We start from the raw sequence: 27,099 nt of genomic DNA, 5'->3' as shown, positions 1-27,099 counted from the left end.
AATCACCAACTATTTTGGTAACCAATTAATCAGTTTGTCTCTCTTTTTTTTTGGGGGGGGGGGGGGGTCAAATTTTGTGATTTCATTTTTTATATGTGAATATTTTCAATATTTTTTTCTCCTCTGCCAGTAAACTTTCCCAGTCTTTTGTTGCCCCGTCCCAACTTTTTTGAAACGTGTTGCAGGCATCCATTTCAAAATGAGCAAAGATTTGCACAAAACAACAAAGTTTATCAGTTTGAACATTAAAAATCTTGTCTTTGTGGTGTATTCAATTGAATATAGGTTGAAGCAGATTTGCAAATAATTGTATTCTGTTTTTATTTACATTTTACACAACGTCCTAACTTCATTGGAATTGTGGTTGTAGTTGTTACTTGGATGCGGAAAAGTGACTGTCACAATTCAGACCTTTTCTAAGGGACGGAGTTGAGAGTTGAGGTCCTCCAGTCGTCCAATAAGCTCCCGTTCTTTGGTGAGCTGGTGCTCCTCAATGCGCAGGGTGGTGTAGAGCTGCTGCACCAGAAACTTGACGTCATTCAGCCTCTCTGCCTCCTCATGGGGCAACAAATCTGTATAGAATAGAATAAAATAGTCTTTATTGACATTGTACCAGGGGTACAATGAAATTGGGGGGGCTCCTGCAGAGCTACTATACACTACAAAAAAAAAAAAAACTGTTGAAAGGGACAAGGAGAACAAGATCACAAGAAACAAAGCAAAAAGAAAAACAAAACAAGGGAGAAATGGTATGGCAGATTGGGGAAGGTATTCTCCAAACACTGACATGACAAGTCAGGGTATAATATATACTGTGAGATGCAATATGCACAAATTGAAATATGTACTGTATACTTTTATACATCAATGTAAACATATGAATAAACTACAGTTTAAGAAAAAGTGACTGTAAAGCCCCTTTGAGACCGGTCCTGCGTAGAATTGCATTGCACTGCGTATCTAGTAAGCAGGAATGGCTGTGTTAGTTACGCACAGGGGGGAGAAGCTTAGCTCCATGATGCTGTTTTTGCAGACTGCCTGGACACGCAGATGGATTTGATACACTGGAAAAAGTCATAATACATTATTTCCAGGAGTTAATGGACTTTATTTAACGTGCCACAATCCTGAGTGAACTTATGGCCCAGTCACACGGCGAGGGAAAAAGTAAAAAACGTTACAATTCGTTGAGAAAAGGTGGATGAATGAGCTTTTATCACCGAGCAGTCTGCGAAGCAAGAGCGCAAAAGGAACGAAAGAGGAACTTAACAAAACCGAAGTTCACGATCTCAACGAAACGCACCTGGAGCCACTGCTGGAGCAGAGCATGTCTGGAGAAACTGCAAACAGAATCTGTGGAGATCTGTGTGCATGTCGATGGACCACCTGCTCTGGTTCCTTGTCCAGAACAAAAGAGGGATCATCTCCATCATCATCAGAATCCACACTGTCTGTCGACACGATGCGTGCTCCAATTAAAAAAAAAAGTGTTCCGTGTTCACTGCTGTATCACTGTTTTATGTTCTAAGACATATATATTGATTTATAACAGAAAACTGTCAAAAGGGAGAATAAATATAAATATAAGTGTAAACAGGGCCGCTGCTAAGGTTTTGGAGGCCCTAAGCATAACTGGTCAGGGAGCCCCCCCCCACCCACACACACACCCACACACACACAAAAGTTCTACTCAAACCGTTACTATTTATTAAAGCGTTTAAGTTTATCGTTTAAAGCTATATCAAATCAGCAAAGCCAACGCAACCTAGCTTAAACAGCACCACTGAACATTAAGTAATCAAAACAATTTAAACCTTTAACACGTACTTACCAGCAAGGGATGCAAGGGCATCATCTTTTTGTTTCTTTTTCCTCCGTTTTTCAGCTCCAGACTCCTGCTGTCGCTTCATTGTTTAATTGTGGCATAGTGGCAACTTGTCGTCTCGTGTCAGAATCGAATGTGGGCTAGCAGTGCTACTTCAGTTAGGTGCAGGGTTGCCAGATTGGGTGTTTTCCCATCCAATTGGTTTGTTTAGGGTAAAAATATGGCACTGGATGAGTTTTTTTGTATAGAATTGTCACACATTTTAAAAATCAGTTCAAATTGCGCAGGATTTAGTGCCTCCATGCATTTTTGAGCATTTATTGGACTGGAAATCGTCACATCTGGCAACCCTGGATAGGCGACACAGCGAACAGAGAAAGATGCAAACAGGGCTGTACCATTTCAGGGAATCGGGGCGGGGGTGGATGGGGGCTTTACATTAAGCAAAAAAACTGTTAATTTGCCACAATTAAGTAATGGGGTAGGGGCCTACACAATGTTTAAAGACAAAAACGATGGGCCTATTCATAAATAATTCATAATGATTTTGAAATGTAATAATCAGTGTTGCCACAGTTACTTTGATAAAGTAATCCAATTACTGATTACTCCTTGAAAAAGTAAGTTAGTTACTTTACTGATTACTCAATTGTACAACCCCTGGCAAAAATTATGGAATCACCGGCCTCGGAGGATGTTCATTCAGTTGTTTAATTTTGTAGAAAAAAAGCAGATCACAGACATGACACAAAACTAAAGTCATTTCAAATGGCAACTTTCTGGCTTTAAGAAACACTATAAGAAATCAAGAAAAAAAGATTGTGGCAGTCAGTAACGGTTACTTTTTTAGACCAAGCAGAGGAAAAAAAATATGGAAACACTCAATTCTGAGGAACAAATTATGGAATCACCCTGTAAATTTTCATCCCCAAAACTAACACCTGCATCATATCAGATCTGCTCGTTAGTCTGCATCTAAAAAGGAGTGAACACACCTTGGAGAGCTGTTGCACCAAGTGGACTGACATGAATCATGGCTCCAACACGAGAGATGTCAATTGAAACAAAGGAGAGGATTATCAAACTCTTAAAAGAGAGTAAATCATCACGCAGTGTTGCAAAAGATGTTGGTTGTTCACAGTCAGCTGTGTCTAAACTCTGGACCAAATACAAACAACATGGGAAGGTTGTTAAAGGCAAACATACTGGTAGACCAAGGAAGACATCAAAGCGTCAAGACAGAAAACTTAAAGTAATATGTCTCAAAAATCGAAAAATGTACAACAAACAAATGAGGAACGAATGGGAGGAAACTGGAGTCAACGTCTGTGACCGAACTGTAAGAAACCGCCTAAAGGAAATGGGATTTACATACAGAAAAGCTAAACGAAAGGCATCATTAACACCTAAACAGAAAAAAACAAGGTTACAATGGGCTAAGGAAAAGCAATTGTGGACTGTGGATGACTGGATGAAAGTCATATTCAGTGATGAATCTCGAATCTGCATTGGGCAAGGTGATGATGCTGGAACTTTTGTTTGGTGCCTTTCCAATGAGATTTATAAAGATGAGTGCCTGAAGAGAACATGTAAATTTCCACAGTCATTGATGATACGGGGCTGCATGTCAGGTAAAGGCACTGGGGAGATGGCTGTCATTACATCATCAATAAATGCACAAGTTTATGTTGATATTTTGGACAATTGAAAGGATGTTTGGGGATGATGAAATCATTTTTCAAGATGATAATGCATCTTGCCATAGAGCAAAAACTGCAAAAACATTCCTTGCAAAAAGACACATAGGGTCAATGTCATGGCATGGCATAGGGTCAATGTCAATGAGCAGATCTGATTTGATGCAGGTGTTAATTTGGGGGATGAAAATTTACAGGGTGATTCCATAATTTTTTCCTCAGAATTGAGTGATTCCATATTTTTTTCCTCTGCTTGGTCTAAAAAAGTAACCGTTACTGACTGCCACAATCTTTTTTTCTTGATTTCTTATAGTGTTTCTTAAAGCCAGAAAGTTGCCATTTGAAATGACTTTAGTTTTGTGTCATGTCTGTGATCTGCTTTCTTTCTACAAAATTAAACAACTGAATGAACATCCTCTGAGGCCGGTGATTCCATAATGTTTGCCAGGGGTTGTAAAAGTAACTAAGTTAGATTACTAGTTACTTTTTTAGTTACTTTCCCCAGCTGCCGACAACAACCCTCTGCCACCTCAACATGACAATGATACCTGTTTTGCCAAAACTCACTTTATAGTCACCCTTTCTTGACTTCAATGAAATACTTGTTTTATAAAAAGTAAAATAATCTTTCTTGACCTCATATTTAACTGTTGACAGCACTGTAACAGTAAAACTTGCAATTTCTAACCTACATTTTTTATAAATGTAACTATTAAATTCTAACATTTTTCTAACATTTAAATTCTCTATAAACATTTTACTTGTCAAAATTATTATTATTTTAAGTAGTATTAGTAGTTGTAGTAAAAAAAACGGCTTCAAAACTGGACCTTTAATCTAGGGGTGTTGTGAGGGGGGCACATCCCTGCCCCACACCCCCATTCCATCTGGATTCGCCCCTGCTTTGGCGTTTGAGCACAAAGAATGGATAACATTTATTTATGCAGAAAACATGACCAGATTTACAGGTAAGAAAGTTTTATTGTGTTTTCACATCATGTGGTCCTCAGAAAGAGAGTTTAGGTGCATCTGAGTGGAAAATAGTGTTAGTTGTTGACGCGTCGCGGAGGATCAGCTGTTTTTAACGAGACGATATGGAGCAGCTCAGCTCAGAATTCTAAATAAAGGAGAAAAAAGCATAAAAATGACTTTGTAAAGCTCAGTGCAGGTGTGCTGTTTTCACCACGCTTTAAGAGGTGACGACGAGTCGTAGCTGATGAAAAGCTCACAGCTCGCTTAAAGTGGGCAGTTCAGTCGAGCCCGGACCTCCTGCCCACGGACCAAGTTTAATGCTGCTGTCGACCCACAATGCAAAAATAACAGTAACGCACAGTGACATGGAGAAGTAACTTTCTGATTACTCATTTGGAAAGATTAAAGCGTTAGATTACTCGTTACAAAAAAAGTGGTTAGATTAGAGTAACGCGTTACCGGCATCACTGCTAATAATGTAATAATTTCAACACATTTTTCAATCAATTGGAGGCCCTGCAAACTAGTGCAACATGGTTGGTGCCCCACGCAGGCTGCGTAGCCTGCTTATGCCGAACGGCAGCGCTGCGTGTAAAGATGATTGAATATAACAGAGCAGTAAATTAATCAGTGCGTGTGAATGCGCGCATTGACTCGTGCGGTTATTTCCACCAGCTGATCACTGATCCACAACGTGAATTCTTCCTTGCAGAACAGCTCTTTATATCATCATTTTGATTCATCTGCCTGTAGCCACATGTACAGAAGGACTGGATTGTCATTCCTACACTCATATTGTTATATTTAATACAAAATAATAAGCGCACGCAGGAGCTCCTGCTGCCGCTGATGCTGCATTCAAGTACTGTTGGAAATTACACAACTTTTTCGTCGTTTCAAATTCAATAGTTGCTTGTGGCAAAATAATTAATTCTATCCACACAAAAGATTAATTCTGACCTATGTAAGGTGACTGAGCCCATTGAAGCTGCCCCCACACAAATAAAAAAATCCAAGCAAGCAGGCTGAGTTTGCCCTGTAATTTCCAACGGTACATGAACGCAGCAGCAGCCTCAGCGCTCACAAACTGGCTTCTGCACTGTGTGAAAACGTTCAGCTGCTCCAACGAAGTCAAATTAAACAAAAACGTTACAAAAACTACACAAACGATTAAAAAACGTCAAGAACGACAGCAAAACGAAACACAGATGAACTGAGGTTTTCGTTGCCCTTCGTTCAAATTTTTCAACAGTTTAAAAATCCTGACGAAGCTTCCGCTGCAGGAACGAAGCTGCGCGAAGGTTAAAGGATGTCAACGACAGTCAACGAAAGTCCAGATTTCTTGTTTCATCACCCTTCCTTAAGTGCTGTGTGACTGGGCCATTAAGGAGATGAAGGCGGAGCTGCAGCTGGCAATTGCACGCAAAAGGGATTTTTTGCATGTGAAGGTTGTGTACAATTTTGGAGGCTTGGTGTACAGTAGTCCAGTGTTGCACACACTTGCATACAGTAGCAGAGTGTTGTGTAGACTTGCGTGGAGCATTGCGTGTGGTGCCGAAAGTCAGCAAAAGTCCATTTCGCGGACCGTTTTGTGCCCCTCAAAGTATTGCCACGTAGATCTGCATAAGACCAGCGTAGTTGGTACGCTGCATTACACAACTCTACGTTGGCCTGGTGTGAAAGGGGCTTAAACATTTGAGGCAGTGATTGTGTACACTGGGGGCACAGAAGCCAGTGCTGTTAAATGACAACACCCCATCCCCCCCCCACTTCTAACTTTTATTGATATAGACTTAAACAGGAACATCAATGCAAGTTCTCACCTCTCCTTGGTGGTCGCACAAGGTGTGTTGTGTCATTGATGACTAACTTGAAATCATCCAGCAGCAGGATGTCTATACCCGTGGAAGAGGCCACTCTTGCTCCATCTGACAATAACAGGCAATAGAATAAGCTCTTCAAATACCGTAACTTATAGATAAGCATTCTGTCTGACCATTATGAAGTACAAAACAGACGCATGTACACACAAAGAGATTTACAAGTTTGTCCTCAACAATGAACCTTTTGAGATGTGAAACAGTTTCATGGAACACAGTCAAAGCTTGTTCAATACTTACAGTAACAGCATAAAAACATAGGAACATTTGAAAGTGCCTATCTACTCAACACTCTGGATCAGTGAGTGGAGAGTTATGTGTGTTTCCACATCTATGAGCGTACCTGTGGAGTAGATAGCTACCCGGTCAATCCCTCTGTCTTCTGCTTGGAGCTGTTGCAGGAAAACTCCTACACAATCACTGAGAGGCTTAAGGGTGAACTGACAGCGCTCCCGTCTGGACGGCAAACTGACAGAGATCACAGGCAGCCCATTCTGATACACCACTGTCACCTCTGAGGGGGTCATAGGCAAGAAAACAGGAGTCATAGAAACAAAAGATGCCAACTTGAGTTGTAACACAGCTGTGTGATGTCTGAAAATTTATTGAGGACGAATAAGGTTTGTCTTAGGTGAGGAAACGTCCCTGTTTATCTTGCACTTTCATGGAACACCTCTGAGAATTAAAAATAATTACGTATTTTTACAGATTTTTTTCGTGCTGACTCCAAATCCACTTGTTGGGGGTCATGAAATCCTGCAGTTTTGTTGTTGTTTGAAAAATGCAACTAAAATAAAGAAAGGAGCCCATACATAACATGCCATATTGCATTGCACTACCACTGTAATAAAATACGTATTGCCCTTATCAGCCAATGAAAGACTGTAGCTTGCACATGTGATCGCCATGGGAAAACATTAAGGCAGCTTCAACGGAGAACGTTATTTTCGTCATTCTGTGGTTATTTGAGGAAAGTTTGTCACTTTTGTGTCATGCATTGTCTTTATATATATATATATATATATATATATATATATATACATACATACATATACATATACACACACACACACACACACACACACACACACACACACACACACACACACACACACAGTGGTCCCTCGTTTATCGCAGGAGTTACGCTATAAAAATAACCCGCTATAGGCGAAATCTGCAAAGTAGTCAGCGTTATTTTTTACAATTATTATAGACGTTTTAAGGCTGTAAAACCCCTCACTACACACTTTATACACTTTTCTCAAACAGGCATTAACATTTTCTCACTTTTCCCTCCTGTGTAAACACTCTCAAAGTTCAAACCTTAGTAGAAAAATAAGTCCAGTATTATAGAATGAAACCAAAGATCAAAACCTGTTTTCAGGCCCAAACATTTTTTTTAAGAAATAAAAATAGAACGTTTTCGTGTAAATAATTATGATGGCTTTTAGAACTAATGAATTTAATTTTAACGATCAACCTACAAGGTTGGACACATAAAAAATTATTAACATGAATGTCTTTCCATACTTCTGAGCTGAGCTCTTACAGCTGTGCTGTGCTGCACGTTAGAATGTAATTCATAAAGAATGCAGGATGTCTCATTTTGGGAGGAAAAAACATTTTAGTCGATTGTAGTTTATTGTCTGTATTACAGCGTTTGGAAAGAGGTGTCATTTTATTTAAAGTGGCAATTCATTTTGAAGTTATTAATTTGGACCGGAGCTGCGCAGCGTTTGGAGCCGTGTCAATGGGACAGTGGACGATTCTCGTTTCTTGACTGCAACAAGAGAAGAGTCCCAGTTAGTGACTTTAATCCACACCAACGTGACTCACGATTGACATATTTTAATGGCTTTGAGAGGGGTTAAGAAGCGGACTTGCCACTTCTGAAGAGCAGCGATTCAAAGAACCAACGAGCCAAAGAACCAGTAAGCCAGCAGATCGAAGCATTGCTTCATTGGGTCATGCTTCAAAGTGGAGTTTCGCTGCAGAAGCAGTTGATTACAGACCCGCTGCAGGGTCTGTAATCAGCGTAGAGAAATGAACATTTTCCTGACAAACACCTTCAAAAACAAGGGCTGCTCTGAAGGACCAATAAGGGAACCGTTAAGCAAAAAGACTTGATATCGGTGGATCGAGTAATTTCTTAACGAAACCCGAAAAGAACTGGCTCTCGATACCCAACCCTAACCGTCTCTAACCCATGTCCTCTTGGTCTGCTACCAAAGAGTGGTTAAAATGAGCCTGCACAGTTTAAACATTATCATGCTGAATGGTCTCTAATGGCAGAGCACTGAATCGATGTGAAGGGCTGCAAGCCCACAGCAGAGGCAATATAAGTGCCCTTGGAGCTGCGTCTTCCTGAGGACCACTGCAGTGAATCAGCAGATCTCACAGTAAGAAAAGAAAAGTCACAGCCGACACTGGAAGCAGCAGCCGGGCTCGTTTTCAAGATGGTCCCGTCAATGATCAAAGACACACAGGCACACCTATTTCATTTCAGAGCAACTACATCAATTATAGTAGCGGTGCAACATTGTGCCCCAAGTGTCAAAGCCTTTCTCTTCCAGCACCTACTCCCTTTGTCCTCTCTGGTTCCATCATCCCAAATGTGCAAAAATTCTCTGCCTGTTTCTGCTCCAGTGTTGTGCCTATTAAAACTCACTTTAAAATCTAATCAGCAGGTTGTGCAATGCTGCTGCGTTTTTGTCTCAGGCCCCCCAACACTCCCCCCTCTGTTCATGCTTTTCACGCTATCCCGCCTCTCACACGTACAAGCAGATGCTACCGAGACAGATTCCACATTATTGACTGCTCACTCCAAATGAGCCTCTCCTGTCTGATCAGTGCTGAATTCCTCCCCAGCGTTGAACTCATTTGTATTAAAAGAGGCAACAACTCTATTTGAGGTTTTATCCAACCACAGAAACAACAGCTATTTTGTACCTGAAAGTTAGTATGCTGATGCACACACACACACAAAAAAAACACCGCTCCAAGCACAGCACACAAGTTTGTCTGCAGAACTAGTGTAAGACTTCAGATAAAATGAAGACCTACCTTCTGGAGCAGAGGAGGTACACAACAGTTTCTGGCCATGCCATGAGGGGGCGCCACTCCAAACCTGCAGACAGGATGAGAGAGAGAGAGAGAGAGAGAGAAGGGTTATTTCATTTTTATGTGAAATTGTCTCAAACATGCTCAAACATGTCACGCTGCAAGCTTGACACTAGGTCTATGCAAATATCTGGCACATGGTGATACAATCCACTGTATACTGCAAACTTTTAATAATTAAAGAAAACCTCTATATTTTTGAGTTCATGTCATGTAAAGTTCTTCAGTTGCAGTAGACAAAAATGCTCCAATTTCCTGACTCAACTGCAGCTGTTCATTCATGGAAATACAGTTCATCCAGAAAGTATTCACAGTACTTCACTTTTTCCACATTTTGTTATGTTACAGCCTTACTGCAAAATGGAGTAAATTAATTTTTGCCCTGTTTTGCCCAAAATTTTACTCACAACACCCCATAATGAAATCACGATAAGTTCTTTTTTTTTGTAAAATTGTGCAAATTGTGCAAATTTATATATATATATATATATATATATATATATATATATATATATATATATATATATATATATATAAAAAACCCGAAAAGGGTTTTATATATATATAAAAAAACGAAAGAATATAAATTACATGTACATAAGTATTCACACCCTTTGCTCTTTACATTGTTGATGCACCTTTGGGAGCAATTACAGCCTGTCTTCTTGAATATGAAGCTACAAGCTTGGCACACCTATCTTTGGGCAGTTTTGGCAATTCCTCTATGCAGCACCTCTCAACCCCATCAGGTTGGCTGTGGAGCACAGCAATTTTTCAGATCTCTCCAGACATGTTCATTCAGATTTAGGTCTGGGCTCTGGCCGGACCACTCAATGACATTCACAGAGTTGACCTGAATGAAGCCACTCCTTTGATATCTTGGCTGTGTGCTTAGGGTCATTGTCCTGCTGAATGAAGAACCGTTACCCCAGTTTGAGGTCAAGAGCGCTCTGGAGCAGGTTTCCATCCAGGATGTCTCTGTATATTGCTGCACTCATCTTTCCCTCAATCCTGACTAGTCTCCCTGTTCCTGTCGCTGAAAAACATCCCCAGAGCATGATGCTGCCACCACCATGCTTCACTGGTTTCCTCCAAACATGACACCTGGCATTCACATCAAAGAGTTAAATTTTTGTCTCATCAGACCAGAGAATGCACCTGAGCTCAATTTTGAGCTTCATGGCAAAGGCTGTGAGTACTTACATTCATGTGATTTCTTACCTTTTTATTTTTAATAAATTTGCAAAAATCGTATTGTCATCATGGGGTATTGAGTGTAGAATTTTCATCCATTTTGGAATAAGGCTGTAACATAAACTGTGGATAAAGTGAAGTGCTGTGACAGTGATGAAAGTGAGTCATGGAAAAAAACAACCTGAACATTTTTGACAAGAGCCAAAGACCCAAAGCCCTGGAGGGGGGGCTGAGGGCTCTCCCATAGAATAAATTTAAATCTCAGATGCATTGTGGTGCATTTTCAGGTCTCTTTACCCCCCCCCAAAATACATTTTTTGTTGGGTCAGGTCCATTTTTCCACCCCAGTCTTTTCACACAACTTGCATTGTGCTAAATGTCTTTAATCCAAAAAATATACATTGTAACCAAGAAAAATACACAGTAAAGGAAATGACAATTCAAAGAACTCAAATAATAATTCTCAGTATCAATTCAAATGGAACAATAGCAGTTTTCTCAAGGTCAGCCCTACATCACCAGGCAAAGTGGCCAATCCGAAAGCGAGAATTCGTCCTTCCATGACTGTCTGCTCGGTGACAACACGCTCGGTCTGTATGCGTTTTTTTTTTTTTTTTTTTTTAAATCAGCTAGTTTTTATTCTCTACCTTGCTTCTAATGGTCAGCTGACAGCTCTCAAACGGTGAGATTTATACCCTAAGATGAGCTGAAATGAACCATTGTACATTACACTGACTTCATTGACGAGTCTGACCCCTTTGAAAAATGTCCAAATTACATGTATTTGCATGAGCTCGGCGATGTTTTCACCGAGAAAAACTCGCCCCTCGAGGTTAAATTGCCTGGATACCGACCTTGAGAATTTGTGGCACAATGCCTCAACTTGTTAAACCATCCCTCACTTCAGAGTTTTCCTAGTTTTGGGGGAAAAAAAAGTCAGGTCACTGTTCTGGTCCTTTTACTCGACCCAGCCCCATTTTCTGATGAACTTTAAATCATCTCATGCAGCAGAACAACATTTCATCAGTTTGTTTTGCAGTTTCAGCACGGCGCGCAGTTCACGGTAAAATCTGTAACGGCGTCTCTCACTGGCTGCCGTGTGGACATGCGATGACACGTTAAATAATCCTGCAGTCTCCATTTCACCACACAACAAGCCAGATTATTCCAGGTGTGACATAAAATATTCAAAACTAGAGCACTGTGCTCACAGAGCGCAAACGTCCTAAAGGATCAGATGTCTCTGTTGCAGTACACACACAGAGTGAAACTCTCGTCGGATTTAATGTTGCATGCTAATAGCGCTAGCACTTTTAGCAGCTGTCGGTAGCTTCACCCGTTAGCTCCACATAATGTATGACTACTGTAAAGACTACGAGGCTCATAACTTTTAACGTCCACAACAAAGTAAACCGTTAGGAGAACCGCCGCACAGCCCCCAAATATATGATTTAATAAACACCCAAACACACGTTAGGTGGTTTGGACTTCATAGAGAGGTGTGTTCAGGTGCCTTTCGTCACACGTAGAGCCACGCACGCTCCACCCCTTAATACATTAATTAGTTCTGACTTTCTGATTGGCTGAGAAATATAACTAATGCTGCGGCCAGCAAAACAAAAACAACTCTTCTTTTAAGTTTACTGGTGGCTTACAAACCAACACAGCGCATTACCGCTGTGTTGCTAAGTGTTTGGGAACAGAACATTAATGGATTTTGATGTATGTTATCAAAAATTATTCAGAAATGTCCACCACGTAAGTAAAAACCTGGATTTCCGGGCAAATTCCGGGAATTTCCAGACAACTTTCATCACTGTATGAATGCAGATGCACTGTACAGAGCGCAAAAAAACAAACAAACCAAAAAAACAAACAAAAAAAAAAAACAGAGGCAGTAGCCTGACATCGGATCTAAATAAAGTCATATCCAGGGGAAATATTACCACTTGGAAGAAAACATGACCAGAGGAAACAGAAATAAGGCAGCCAAATGAAAAACGATTATGAGCAAGAATTTTCCTCGTGTCAGAGGGAAAAGAAGGAGAAAAGGAGAGAGAGAGGCTTGAGGGAAACCCCTTTTCTTTTTATTGCAGCTGCATTCTGGCAAGTGGGAGTATCCACATGTACTACAACTGCAGAGCTCATTTTAGTCTTTTGATGTACAAGACGTGCTGTTGGATCTCTGCTGACTAAGAAGGTGAAAATGACACATTAGTACCCAAGCCAGAAGAACTGCCCAAATTTTAATGTTTCAATTATATGTGCACACAAAAAACATGGTTGCAATGCACACAAACAGTCTGTGTCACAAGAGAAGCGTGACCATTTATACTTCATCTACTCTGATGCAGAGGCTCATTACTAAATCAGGCTCCCAGCAACACATTAAATCTCCAGTTTGTGGAGGCTCAGCATCTTTTTCACACAGGTACTCAAAAAACACGACACTCAACATGCTTCAAGAACAACAGGAAAATGATCTATGTACAATTACACAATTTCTGATAACTAAGAATCGTTCAAATCTGGTTACAAGCACCAAAATTTGACTGTGTATACCTTTTGGTACATATTGTAGAAAAATAACTTTAGCCATTTGAATTTTCAATAGGGGACCAAGTAGAGGTCAACTGAAGAACTGCACAGGGGTCAAAAAAAATGCTCCAATCATATTGAAAGCTATACCACATTATGTGTCTGAACACAAAGATTCCATATAGATGGACCATCTATAACTGAATGTTCTGGAGTTATGGGGTAAAAACAGCAAGAATGGTGACAAAAGTCAGTTTCAGTTTGTACAGGGGTCAAAAGTTAAAGTTGCTTCAGTTTTGGTAAAACGTGGTGCAAATTATTGGTTAAACTAATAGGATTAACAAATGGAATAGTTCTGAATGTGTTGAATGTTTGGTCTCCAAAGTAAAGTCAAAGAAAATCATCGTCCATTGGATTCTATGACATGTGACATATGTTACCCTGTAACATAACTAAGCATGAAACATAGTGCAAACTATTCCTTTTTAAAATCCTACTAACTCAACCAATAATCTGCATCATGTTTTACCATAATTGGAGCAACTTTAACTTCTGACCCCTGTACAAACTGAAAGTGACCTTTGTTGCCATGCTTGCTGTTTTTACCCTGTAACTCCAGAACGTTCAGTCATAGATAGTCCAAACTATACCTTTTTGGAATATTTGTGATCAGACTCATAATGTGATATAGTTTTCAATATGATTGGAACATTTTTTAACCCCTATGCAGTTCTTCAATTGACCCCTACTTGGGCCCCTATTGAAAATTCAAATGGCTAACGTTATTTTTCTACAATATGTACCAAAAGGTATACACAGTCAAACTTTGGTGCTTGTAACTGGATCTGCAAATATTCTGTTATCTGCTGCACTATTAGGTGACATTCAGTTTTTGCGTAGTACAGTGATCCTGGCTAACTTTGTGATAAAAATCACTAACAGACCCTGCTCTGTTTTCTGTAGTGTGTCAACTCATTGGGTCTAGTGACACTAGCAGGGTTTCCAGTACAGATTTGTACAAAAGTTAAGCAATTTTTCAGAATTTTGCCAAAACACTATAGCGAAATACATCATTTCTACTGAGTGAAATTAAAGAACTGCTGGGTTTTGTCCTCAAAATAAGGGCCACTCCAGCAAGGCTCTCACAAGAAATGTAATTCCAGCAGTTTTGGTGACGGATGGGTAAGTTCAGCTAAATATTTGCATTTAGTTTGTTTTATGTAATATTGTATTAACGCCATAGCTTATCAGGTTTAACAACAAACTATCAGACTCTTAATCTGTCTACACATATTACACCATGCATTTTAGAATATCAATTAACTCCTTCTGTACATCACGTGACATGTAATAATGCAAAAATGTGTTTCCCTTCCAGTTTCGCAAAATAAGTCGCATGCAAGTGTTATTTATTTATTTATTGTAATACCTGAGCCCCCTCCAAAAAATGTTTTTCAATTAAGCATATTTTCAATCTGGCACTTCAAATTGCACAGTTTGGAAGGTTATCATCTGTGTAAGTTTGAAAAATAAACCACTGTTCGGACATTGGCAAAAATTTCTCTGTGAAAGGTATGCAAACGGAAAAAAGTATTTGAATGTACTTTGTGACACAATGCATTCCATATGGAAAGCCCTCAGTCAAATAAAAGTAAAATTGCTGAAGTAATTTCCAAAATCTACTAGGCCACCTTTTCTATCCAGTCTGACTATCAAAGTCTAATACTTCAGGCAAGTTAAAACAAATGTGGGAAATTTGACACTGTCAGGCATTAAGAGAGGGCAGAGCAGCGGGATGGACTTCTTGTAATCTTGGTCTCAAACTGATGCAGAGCTCTGTGGCAGAGGTCAGACCTGCAGAGCTGTCAATCACCCACTGTTGATTATAACTGCTGGCTGTTCATCATGGAGAGTGACAGCTGATACTGACTCCACAGCAGTCTAATCCAGGACAACAAGGCCTTCAGTCAGGCAGTCTCAACTACTACAATTCAAACCTCATTAAATACAATTAATGACAATGTGGAAGAGAATGTTTAAAGTCCAATCTCTGCTGTGTCAAAAGCAGAATATGGCTTGAGAGTTCTCCTCAAGCGAATGTTCGTTCAGACAGAATGAAATGTTCCTCCAGCCCACTTGATCATCCCTACCTCCCTGTTTAAAAAGGTCTTTCATTCTATAGGCCCGGCTATTTTAGTGATAATAAACAGGTAATATTTTAAACAGGCAGTCATTCACCCTCTTTTAAAAACCTAACGCTGACCCTTCGGTCCTTCAAAATTTTAGACCAATTTCAAAATTGCCTTTTATGTCTAAAGTTTTAGATAAAGTGGTGGCCAAACAGCTAAATAAGATTTTAATTGAACATAATAATTTTGATAATTTCCAATCTGGGTTCCGTCACTTGCACTCGACAGAGACTGCCCATCTCAGAGTTTCAAATGATATTCTAATGGGTTGAGATGCAGGTGAATATTCCATACTTGTTCTTTTTGATTTATCTGCAGCTTTTGATACGGTTGATCATGGAGTTTTAACTGAGTGATTAAGGACTCGAGTGTGCATTTCTGGGTCTGCTCTGGACTGTTTTTTATCTCCTCTTTTGCACAGGACTTTCGTTGTTGCCACTGATAAATTTATGTCCTCTTCTGCCATGTTATCCTGTGGTGTACCTCAAGGCTCTGTTCTGGGACCTATATTATTTGCTCTATATTTGCTCCCACTTGGTCATGTCCTGAGCTCTTTAAAGAGAATTCTTACCAATGTTATGCAGATGACATCCTGCTATATATTTCATTCACTCCTCAAACGGGTTCCAGAGTTTCTGATCTTCAGAGATATGTTGAGTTTATTGGTGGCTGGATGGCAACTATTTCTCCCTTAACACAGCAAAAGCTGAGGTCCTTGTTTGTGCCCCTGATGAGTTTGTTCTCACTGTGGTTGGGAACCTTGGTTCTCTGGCCCGTCTTGTTAGCTCAGCGGTCCGGAATTTAGGTGTTACTTTCGAGCAATCCCTCAATTTTGATGTGTATGTTACCCGCCTGGCACAATCTTATTTTTTTTTTTTTTCTCATTTGTGTAATATTGCCCATTTGCGCAGGATGGAGATCATCGTTCATGCGTTTGTCTCATCACGTCTGGATTATTGTAACTCGTTGTTTTTTAGCCTTAGCAAGTCCTGTCTGGATCGCTTACTAATGAACCAGAATGCGGCTGCAAGGCTTCTTATGGGGTCATCAAAGAGGTCACATGTAACACTGATTCTTTCCACTTTGAGCTGGCTCCCCATCCATTTCAGACTTCAATAAAAATTTTGGTCCTGACTTTTAGCTGCACAATGAAATGCTACCTTATATCACAGAGCTACTACATCTGTATGTGACAAGCAGGCTTCTGAAGTCTTCGGAGCTAACCCTGTTGGTTGTGCCTAGGACTGAAGACCAGGGGAGACTGTGCTTTCGAGGTGGTGGCTCTAAAATATGGAATATATTGCCTTTGGGCCTACGTTCTGTGGACTCAATTGAAATGTTTAAAGTGAAGCTCAAGATGCATTTGCATAGGCTGGCTTTTACCTAGTTTTATGTTTCTGCTGTTATTAATTTCTTTGTTCTTATGTAAAGCACTGATTTTATCTTGAAAGGTGCTATGTACATACGTATTTGGATAGTAACACAACTTCTTAAAATTTTGCTTCTGTACCCCACAATCCAGATATGACTAAAGTGTAGTCTTTCAGATTTTAATGCAACTGGTTTAACAAAAATATTGCATTACCCATTGTGTGTACATGTGTGATGCTTATAGAAGTCTACAGTTTTGATGCTATCTTCACCAAATTTGGTGTACTGATGGCTTGGGTCACTAGACTCCATATGGACATATTTAAATATGTTATATTATGCATTAAACAGGATACTAATTTTTTTTCCTTCTATCTACTGTATAATTCCCTCAGCTGTGCTAGCGTAGCCTGGGAGGGACAAACAAAGCCCAAACACTCGCCCATCTCAGATTCACCAATCAAGCTTCAGTTAACAAAGCTAGCCTTGGTTTTGGTGATTATTAAACCATATTTTTGTGGACAGTGTGATGATTTGATGACAGCTGGCTTGAGTGCAGATATTAAAAAATTAGGACAAGCTTGCTGACTCACTGTGAAGTGTTAGGGTTAGGGTTTATTGGAACTGACACCAGCTAAGCTACAATAACTGCTAACATAAATCAAATAACACTAAAACTTCACTCGACAGAAATACTGGAGCACCGAGTTTTAGATGATCTGTTAGGAAAATCAACCACACAAGCCATATTATTGTGGACATTTGTAATAAAATGCTTTTTTTTTTGTTCTTGTTTTTAATAACTTGGATCACTGGGTTCTGTGTAGGTATAAGCTTTCTTGCACATTTAACATCTGTTCTTCTATAGCGTTTAACCCATGAGCAGCCTTGCCGTGGCTATAAATAATAGCCAAACTAGAAATGGATAAAGAGGATGAGTGTGGGTATAACCTAGGTGGGAAGAACACAGGCCCATCTCGGAGTTATTGAACAAAGGCAACAGGCTAATGTTTTCCTGTCTTGAAAACAACATATCCTCCTAAAAAAATCATGCCTTCTTGAACATTTGTAAACACAGAATTGCCAGGAATGGGTTGTAGATTACAAAAGTATACATATAAAGTAAAAAGTACCACAGCAACTTCCTGCAGGACTTCTAAAATGACTGAATATTAAGGTTTCACTAGCTCTGGGATCAGAGGATTCCCTAATACGTGCGTGTCCAACCAGTCGATCCGTTTGGGTTCCAGTCAATCGCATCAATAAATAAATAAATAAATAAATAAATAAATAAAAACTTTCACTGGACTCGAGAGGATTTGGTGCTGCTATAACAGACTGATGCAGCAGGTAGCAGCAATGCACCAACAAGGATGCCGGCTGCCATTAAACATCAGAGTAGAAGAAGAGCTCTTCTTCTGTGGTGGATAAGAAAAATTACAATTTTCATCCTGTATTATTTTCATGGCAAATCCATCTGTTTTATCTGTAATGTAAATGTGGCTTTACTGAAGAAAGGGAAATTGGAGTGGAATTTCAGAAAATTCACAAGAAATACAATGCTAGCTTCTAATGCTAACCCAGCTAAATCCCCTCTGCTCGCTTCAAAAGTCCAGGAATTGAAAAGTCAGCGAGCAGCATAATGATTCATGGTCCATAAATATGAAGAGTGATGAATGTGGCAAACAAAATTGCAGTGTTCTGTTCGGGCCAGGAGTCTGAGGATACATTTACTCTGTTCACAGCTGGAGGAGACACACATCTCCTGTACACAGATGTTAGGTGGCTCAGCAGAGGAAAGTTTCTGGAATGGTCTTCTGCCTGAAATTAAAGAATTTCTGAAATGTTCAAACCATCCTGAATATGCACAGCTTTTGGATTTGAAAGAAAGCTTAAAGGCATACTACATGTGCTATCAAGCAGGCTGCAACAGTGTGACCTGCAGAACTTACCACATATGGACACAGAACTTAAGCACCAGGACACAGACTGGGTGGAGGCTGACAGTGCAAGTTATGTTCATCATGTGCAGAGCATCTTGTCAGAATTTGACAGGCACTTTACTGACTTTGCATCCAAAGAGCCTGTTGCCAGTTTTGTCCATTTTCCATTTGGGGAAAAATAGATGTGGACTGTATATCATCCAATGTGGCATCACTTTCCAACCTGGATCCTCACACTGAAAAATGACATTGAGCTCAAATCCAGAGCAACACCTGACATGAATGTCCAAATCTGGAATCTAATGCAGAAAGAGAGTGCCTGAGTGCCTGCTTACGGCTGCTCTCAGCTCCTACTGTCTGGACTAAGAGACCAGCTTCCTCCTCTCGGGGCCAGAAGTCCCACTAAGGTAGGGAACAACTTTGCCAACTTGTGGCCAGTCGTAGGCCTACTTGTGGTTATTCTTTTCCACCATGCACATTTACTTCAATGATGCATTATTATTGTTAAAACCTGCCAGAAAATTGTGTTATTATATTGGTGCACATTATACTGTAGCTACGCTGTGGCATTCAATATGGCTTGGTAGATATCGATATACTGTCAACTTTAAAAATAGATCTTGGTTAGAAAAAGATTTTGCACCCCTGCCCTAATATATGTTTATGGTGATACAGCCAATCTAAGCATAAGAGGAAATAAAGCTTTTGACAGGAAACAGGACCAGAAAACTTGTTTTCTGTAAAGTAATGAAACATGTAAAGAATACTCAGATCAGCATCCCGCGGTCTGAGTAATAAGACCCTGTTCAGATTGGGGGTGGCAATGGGGCACAAACTGGATTCAGCCCAGTCAGGTTTTTTTCTGAATCTGAATGGCACTATCCAGATTTAAGCTGGGTTATTTTCTCTGAGAGGTGGGCTGAGCCGTATCTGAGCAGGATTCACCAAGGTCTGAACACAAACGTGGCTTTAATCCAGGTAACTCGGGAATCATGATGTCATACTTACTATATTTGTGCGCCACAGTGTCCTCTCCACTGTGATGGCATTCAGTGTGGCTGCAACGACGAGGACACCAAACAGTTTTGTTTTCCTCTGTGGCACCTTCTCAACAAAAGAATTTTCTGGGTGCATTCCCTTCCATGTCTCACACACACGCGTGCATGCCTCTTTCGACTTGAGCCGGATTGCTCTTGAATACGTATCTGTAATGAGCCACATTTGAAAAACAGGTCTGAATGCTATCTGGCTAAAAAGGAATCTGGATTGCCAACCTCAGTCTGAACGGGCTCTAAGTGGAGTCCAAACAGTGATTAGACTGCTGATCAGATAACAAGCTGGTGGGGGGGGCTGTGCTGGAAGAACTGCAGAGTGTGCACAGAGTAGCCCAGCGCTGCTTAACTCATTCATTAATTTCAGCTCCTCTGAGCCAACAGGAACAATTTTATTTTGTGCAGATATCACTGACACTGTCCCACGTTTCCTGAGAGGGGCAGCATCACGAACATGTGAAAATGTGGTGCCACCTTTCACACTGTGTATCCACCTGTGCACATATATTCTTGTGTGACATGTACATGTGAACATACCTCTGTGTTTGCAGGTGGTGAGTGGGTGCATGCGTGCTGATGCATCCACCCATCTGTTCAGGAGTCTGGCAGTTACAGAGCCACTGAGTGAGCCCCCTCTCCCCAAACCCCTTTCTCCTCGTTCTGTCTTCCCCACCTTGGGCACAAAACTACTGAAACGCTGTCTGAAACATTTAACAACATAGCAGCAGTCAATAGTACAGCAACCTTGGAACCAATGTCATACAGCTAAGAGAATGAGTCAAGGAACAAAACTGGCATTCAGGAGGAATCGGAAGATGTACAGATGAGTAAGATGTGGGGAAGTGGGTGGACACAACGATAAATGGAGGAGTAGCACAAAAGCACGGGAGATAAATCAAAGCTGGAGTAAAACGGCAAGAGTCACAAGTACACTTGCACTGCTAACCATGTGCTGCATACGCTTTATCCTGCAGCAGGGAAGCCCACCCCACTAAAACATCACTATAGCGTGAGCCACTCTAGCAGACGTGGCAGCAAGCAAGAGAGAGGGCGAGGAGGAGGGATTACGGTACACAAAGAGGAAGCACAGGATGGAAAAGCCTTGAGTGTGAGGAAACCCTGAGGAAGCGAGGAGCGCTAGAGGAGATGGGTGGGGAAACGGCAGAGGGGAGGCTGGGGGGAGACTGCTGATCACTGCAGTAAAGGAATCCCTCATCTTGAAAGGGGGGGTTGCCCCTCGTCCTTCTTCACCTCCCTCCCTCCCTTCCCGTCTTCCTCTGAATGCTGATGTGCCAGTTTGAGCTTCCTTTAACTCCCATCTGCACTGCGCTTAAATGTGGGATGGATTTCATCATACTCCATGTGTACACGTGAGCAAGCCCCTTTAATGAAACAACTCCACAATTAAAAACCTCTGCTTCTCTCCATTTAATGCACAGCAAACTGGGGCACAGTGCGACATACACACTGGAAGCAGAAAATTAATTTGATTGAGAAGCCGAGTCCTCTCTTGATCACAAACACACTGCAATAACATATGCAAGCGATATGGCATGACTCCTAATTAATATCATCAATCGCATAAGGATGGGCAGCAGCAAAGCAAACAGATTTGCATGCCAATTTTTGTGGATAACAACACCAGGGAAATTTGACTGTTGCAGCTCTGACTACTAGCATTATTTACCCCATGTGCAACAGTTTCTTTGTTGGATTATTGCGTTAATTTCAATCCAAATTATGCATGTGGAGAAATTTGCAAGATTTATTAGCGTCCTCCTCCTCCTCTGCTGCAATCACACATTCATAAACTAGCTGCAGAGGGCAGATGGAAGCTGCTGCAATGACTGTACAGAAAGAGAAAAGCCAGGTGGTATTGAAAGAATGCAAGCTTATTTTAAAGAAAGCTTTCAGAAGGCTACAAAATGTGCAACATCTTACTATGTATGTTTTATACATGCACATCCACTGTGCTGCCTGCAGAGCATGCCACGTCTTACTGGCATTGGTGTTACACCTAGATCTGAGCAGAGGAAGGAATGCACCGTATGACAATTTAAAAAGATCTTCCACAGAATATCTTCAGTCCTGACAGACCGCAGTGGGAAATTTAGGTGTAGAGCTTGGAATAAAGACACCAGTGGAGGGGAATAATGTCACTGACATAATTCTCATTTAGTGATGCCCTTGCACAAAAAATGAAAACCTCTGCATTTAATTAGCCGATAGGAGCATCGAACAACTTGGTAATGTGCTGACCTGGGTCCTGACTGCGGACTGGATATCACAGGCAGTCATTGTCAATCAAAGCTGCACAGGCCTGTACACAAACACGGGGGCTGCAATTAACACATATTTTCATGATTAGCCAACCTGTTGATTATTAACTGGATTCATTCAGTTGTTATTTGGTCAATAAAGTGTCAATAAATGGTGGAAAATAATAAATTTTTCTCAAAAGCCAAGGTGATACCCCCAACAGTTTACTGGCAGAGGAGAAAAAAATATTGAAAATATTCACATATAAAAAATGAAATCACAAAATTTCACCCCCCCAAAAAAAAGAGATTCAAACTGATTAATTGGTTACCAAAATAGTTGGTGATTAATTTAATAGTAACATTATTAACTAATTAATCATTGTATCTCTAACATACACCATCAGGGTCCGTGAGCATGAGGTCAAGTGAAAGGGGGAAGTGTTGGCTTTTTAAATACCTGAAAGACACTAGACTCATCAAGAGGACTGAAGAGAGGGGTACGTCTGATGTACTCATAGGGACACACAATTTGACCGGAGAGTGTTTCGTGTCAAAATAAAGCCATATACATACATACAACCCCAATTCCAATAAAGTTGGGACGTTGTGTGAAATGTAAATAAAAACAGAATACAATGATTTGCAAATCCTCTTCAACCTATATTCAACTGAATACACCACAAAGACAAGATATTTAATGTTCAAATTGGTAATCTCTATTGTTTTTGTGCAAGTATTTGCTCATTTAAAATGTATGCCTGCAAAACGTTTCAAAAAAGCTGGGACAGTGGTATGTTTACCACTGTGTTACATCAACTTTCCTTCTAATAACACTCAATAAGTATTTGGGAACTGAGAACACTAACTGTGAGTGTCATGATTGGGTACAAAAGGAGCATCCTCAAAAGGCTCAGCCATTCACAAGCAAAGATGGGGTGAGGATCACCAATTTGGGAACAACTGCATGAAAAAATTGTCCAACAATTTAAGAACAATGGTTCTCAATGTTCAATTGCTAGGAATTTAGGGATTCCATCATTCACAGTCCATAATATAATCAGAAGATTCAGAGAATCTGGAGAACTTTCTACATGTAAGCGGCAAGGCTGAAAACCAACATTGAATGCCTGTGACCTTCGATCCTTCAGGCGGCACTGCATTAAAAACCAACATCATTGTCTAAAGAATCTTACTGCATGAGCTCAGGAACACTTCAGAAAACTACTGTCAGTTAACACAGTTCGTCGCTACATCTACAAGTGCAAGTTAAAACTCTACCATGCAAAGCGAAAGCCATACATCAACAACATCCAGAAATGTCGCCACCTTCTCTGGGTCCAAGCTCATTTGAAATGGGTGGAAAAGTGTGCTGTGGTCTAATGAGTCCACATTTCAAATTGTTTTTGGAAATCATGGACGTCGTGTCCGCCGGACAAAAGAGGATAAAGACCATCCAGATTGTTACCAGCACAAAGTTCAAAAGCCAGCATCTGCGATGGTATGGGGGTGTGTTATTGCCCATGGTAGGGGCACTAACACACCCCCATCAATGCTGAAAGGTACATCCAGGTTTTGGAGCAACACATGCTGCCATCCAAGCAACATCTTTTTGAGGGACGACCCTGCTTATTTCAGCAAGACAATGCCAAGCCACATTCTGCACGTGTTACAACAGTGTGGATTTGAAGAAAAAGAGTGCAGGTACTAGACTGGCCTGCCTGCAGTCCAGACCTGTCGCCCATTGAAAATGTGTGGCACATTATGAAGCGCACAATCCAACGGAGACCCCGGACTGTTGAACAACTGAAGTCGTACATCAAGCAAGAATGGGAAAGAATTCCACCTATAACTAGGGCTGTCACGATTAGGAATTTCTGGAGACGATTCATTGTCAGACAAATAATTGCGATTGAGGAATATATTGTCTATTTTTTTTCCCTTCTTTATATTCTACTACTGTAGTATAATTACACAACTCTGGAAGAACATTTGGCTTCTGTGAGTGGAGAAACTGGGAATGGTGCAACATTTTTATTTTTATCTTCATTTTACATACAGTCCTTCCTTCATTGCCAGTTAAATATACAGTTTTACCTAAATCTGGGTATAGTCAAAACATACACTTGCTTTCTGCTACTTTATTCTGTGACTATTTGCTGAGCTGTGTATTGTTTAAAATGTCTGTGTTCCTCAAAGATAATGAAGATCATGTTGACCACCAAGACAAATTGTGTATGTTGTAATAAGGGGTGGAACAATGCATGTATTCATACCAAACAATCAAGGAACAAACATTACAGTTCAATGCAGATAGCCACAAAAATATGTAATATGTAAATATTTTAATTTTAAATATGTAAAATATGTAATGCAAAACCAAGTTTCACAAGGTTCTAAGGCTCACTCAAAATCATCTGTCACTCTTCTTTTGTTGCACAAACTCCGTGAGTGTCACTCGTGCCAGTGTCTCTCTTGGAATGCTCCACATTCGATCACAAAGCTGTTGCTTTTTAAATACCATACTGTCATTAATATTACACCATTCATCAGCTGTTCACAGACCAAAACCTGTCAGCAAAGACAGAAAGACTCTGCACTGGGTAACACAAGCCGACATACAGAGAAAAAAGGGTATGTATCATTTGTACACCCCAAGGTACAGCTGGAGTGACAAAAAAAATTTGTCCGCTTTTAGGTTCATTCCTGGACCTTGATTTCTTCATGTGCAGCTGCCTTAGGGAGCCAATTCAGTGTTTAAATTTAAAAAGGCCAACCAACAACTGGGAATAGACTGTGTCTACTCAGGCCCCCATCAGCTGCTTTGAGGAACGTGTGGATGATACCCCATTCATTATCCCACTGAGATCCCTGGGTTTTGTATCCTTGGGTTTATGGCTCTGTTACTCCTTTATAGCTCACTAAAATATTGTGGGCTCTAAAATTCCATGGTGGGCTGTAACTGTTGTTTTCTCTGAGAAATAATAAACAGTCGATTAAGTTTAAAAAAAAAAAATCCCTCTTCTGAATGATTATTATTTGTACCTAAGCACAGTGTTTTACTAACTTCCAAGCACTGCAAAATCAAGACTGCAGGATCAGGCATGTGAGATGCATGACAGATGTGGGTTTGCTTTGACAAATCAGAACTGAGCAGAACAATCTTTAACTGGGACAGTGCTATTTTATCCCTGAGACTTGACAGTTGTCTGAATTCTCTTGCAATAGCGAGGACCCTTTCACAAACATATAGCCAGTGTCCTGTTCCCTATTTCATTGCTATGCTGTGGGTCAACTCCTCTCTACTGGTCTGATGGAAAGGTCAAGTCCACTCAGCTCCTTGCCCCAACACCTCCTCACCACGGAGTTTACAAGCTGGAAACCACAGCTGCACTCATTTGAAACCACTCACCATCCCCTACGTGTGCACAAACTCCCCAACAAAAGCATGTACACAGATAAAGCAGCCACACGTCTGCAAAAGAGACTACATTTGAAAAGTGTGACAGTAATCAGTCGGTTTTCCTGCTTTGATCGTGTAACAAAGAAAATACTATCTTCTTTCACTGCTGCTTTCCACCCTGAGCAAAGCCTATATATCAAATCTGCAGCCACATTCTTAAAAACCACAATGATAAGGAATCGCAGCTCATATACTGAGAGGAAATTTTAACAAAAGCACGTGACACCTCATGAAATCTCAAACCGATCTGATCTCACCGCTGCAATGCACAGTCCCTAACAAAAACAAGCCACAATTATATCAACATCCCAAAATTCCAACAATTACTGTGAGACCTAAATGACTCGGACCTAACTGCCATTTAGCTTTAATAAATTACAGGTCCTGGCCATGCTATGATTAATTAAAGCTAGCTCATGGCCTGTTTAAGGGCAGGATGAAATCTCAGCTGTGAAAGAACCACTCTTTAATTTGGAGTACACTGCTCCAGAAGAGTCCAGAGGACTCCCAAAACCACCTCGGACTAGAGATGCACCAATCTACGTTTTTCTCCTAAAACCAATTCCAAGCCTCAAGCATCGGATGATACAAAGTGACAGAAATAGTGCTTAAAATGACATGCATTAATTCCTGTACGGTAGATAATGGGATCATCCTTTTTTTTTTTCCTGAATAAGGCTCAATTTATACATTCTTTCAGAAAAACAAGCCGCAACATTACAGTAAACATTTTGGCATGAGAATAACTGTATCTTGCACAGTTGAAGCAGCATTTGCAGTAATCTAGCTGCATGCGCTTGCATGAGTGCACCCTTCTTTGCCCTCCCTGGGACCAACAACACTGGCACCTGATGCATTATTGAACAATAGTGCAGGCTCACTCTTAAGCCCATAAACGTACTGTAAGCATCAGGACATTACACCTCACAAGGCTTCACAAAATACAGTGCAGATGAGAAGCTAGACCTGCATTTCCTCCCATACTAAACCCTCTGTTAAGATCACAGCTGTATGGGAACTGAAAGTTGTTGATCATTCATAATATAAAGCTGCCTCTCCTGTGTATGTGGTCAGTCTGTAGGTGCAGTGTGATTTCTGAATGCTCACACACCAGATGGCACTAGCTGCTTGTGTCAGTGTTCACGTCAGTGCAGGCCGTCCACAGCAGTGTCTCACCTGCTGGATGAAATGTCTCATTTATCCCCCCCCCCTTCTGGCTTTATTAATGTTCTCCTCTCCCTACAATTAAATAACACCCTAATCATCTAAAGAGTGCATGTCTGTGTATTTATGCATATTCCTATCATAAATAATGTCATTCCACATTGGTCAGCATCACACAGGTGATCAACTCTGTCTGATTCAGCATCAGCAGTGGACAAGGTGAAGGGCTGCAGCTCCTCATTACACAAATCACACATCAGTCAGTGCTGCTGAGTAAGCACGACTTAACTCCTACTCTTTCTCTCTGTCTTCTCACCCAGTGCCGGCCCTAACCAATTTGGCGCCTTAGGCAAGCATTTTTAAATGGTGCCCCTCCCACCCACCAACACACATACCTCTTGACGATCAATGCTTGTCAAAATAAATGGGGAGA

General features: G+C 40.6%; 1 protein-coding gene across 1 annotated transcript in view; it reads right to left on the bottom strand.

The window, feature by feature from the left end:
- The window catches only part of mcu (mitochondrial calcium uniporter), a 199,670-nt gene that overhangs the window by 12,491 nt on the left and 160,080 nt on the right, over positions 1–27,099 (bottom strand). The window contains exons 3-6 of the mRNA XM_034184314.1: positions 9,438–9,501; positions 6,718–6,888; positions 6,318–6,422; positions 412–572 (exon numbers count right to left, since the gene is read on the bottom strand). Of these exons, the coding sequence (XP_034040205.1) occupies positions 412–572; positions 6,318–6,422; positions 6,718–6,888; positions 9,438–9,501 (501 nt within the window). The remainder of the gene's footprint in view (positions 1–411; positions 573–6,317; positions 6,423–6,717; positions 6,889–9,437; positions 9,502–27,099) is intronic.

This window comes from Thalassophryne amazonica, chromosome 13, assembly GCF_902500255.1.
Source record: "Thalassophryne amazonica chromosome 13, fThaAma1.1, whole genome shotgun sequence".
NCBI lineage: Eukaryota > Metazoa > Chordata > Actinopteri > Batrachoidiformes > Batrachoididae > Thalassophryne > Thalassophryne amazonica.
The sequence above is the reverse complement of the archived record's forward strand: the minus strand, read 5'-3'. Positions and strand labels throughout refer to the sequence as shown.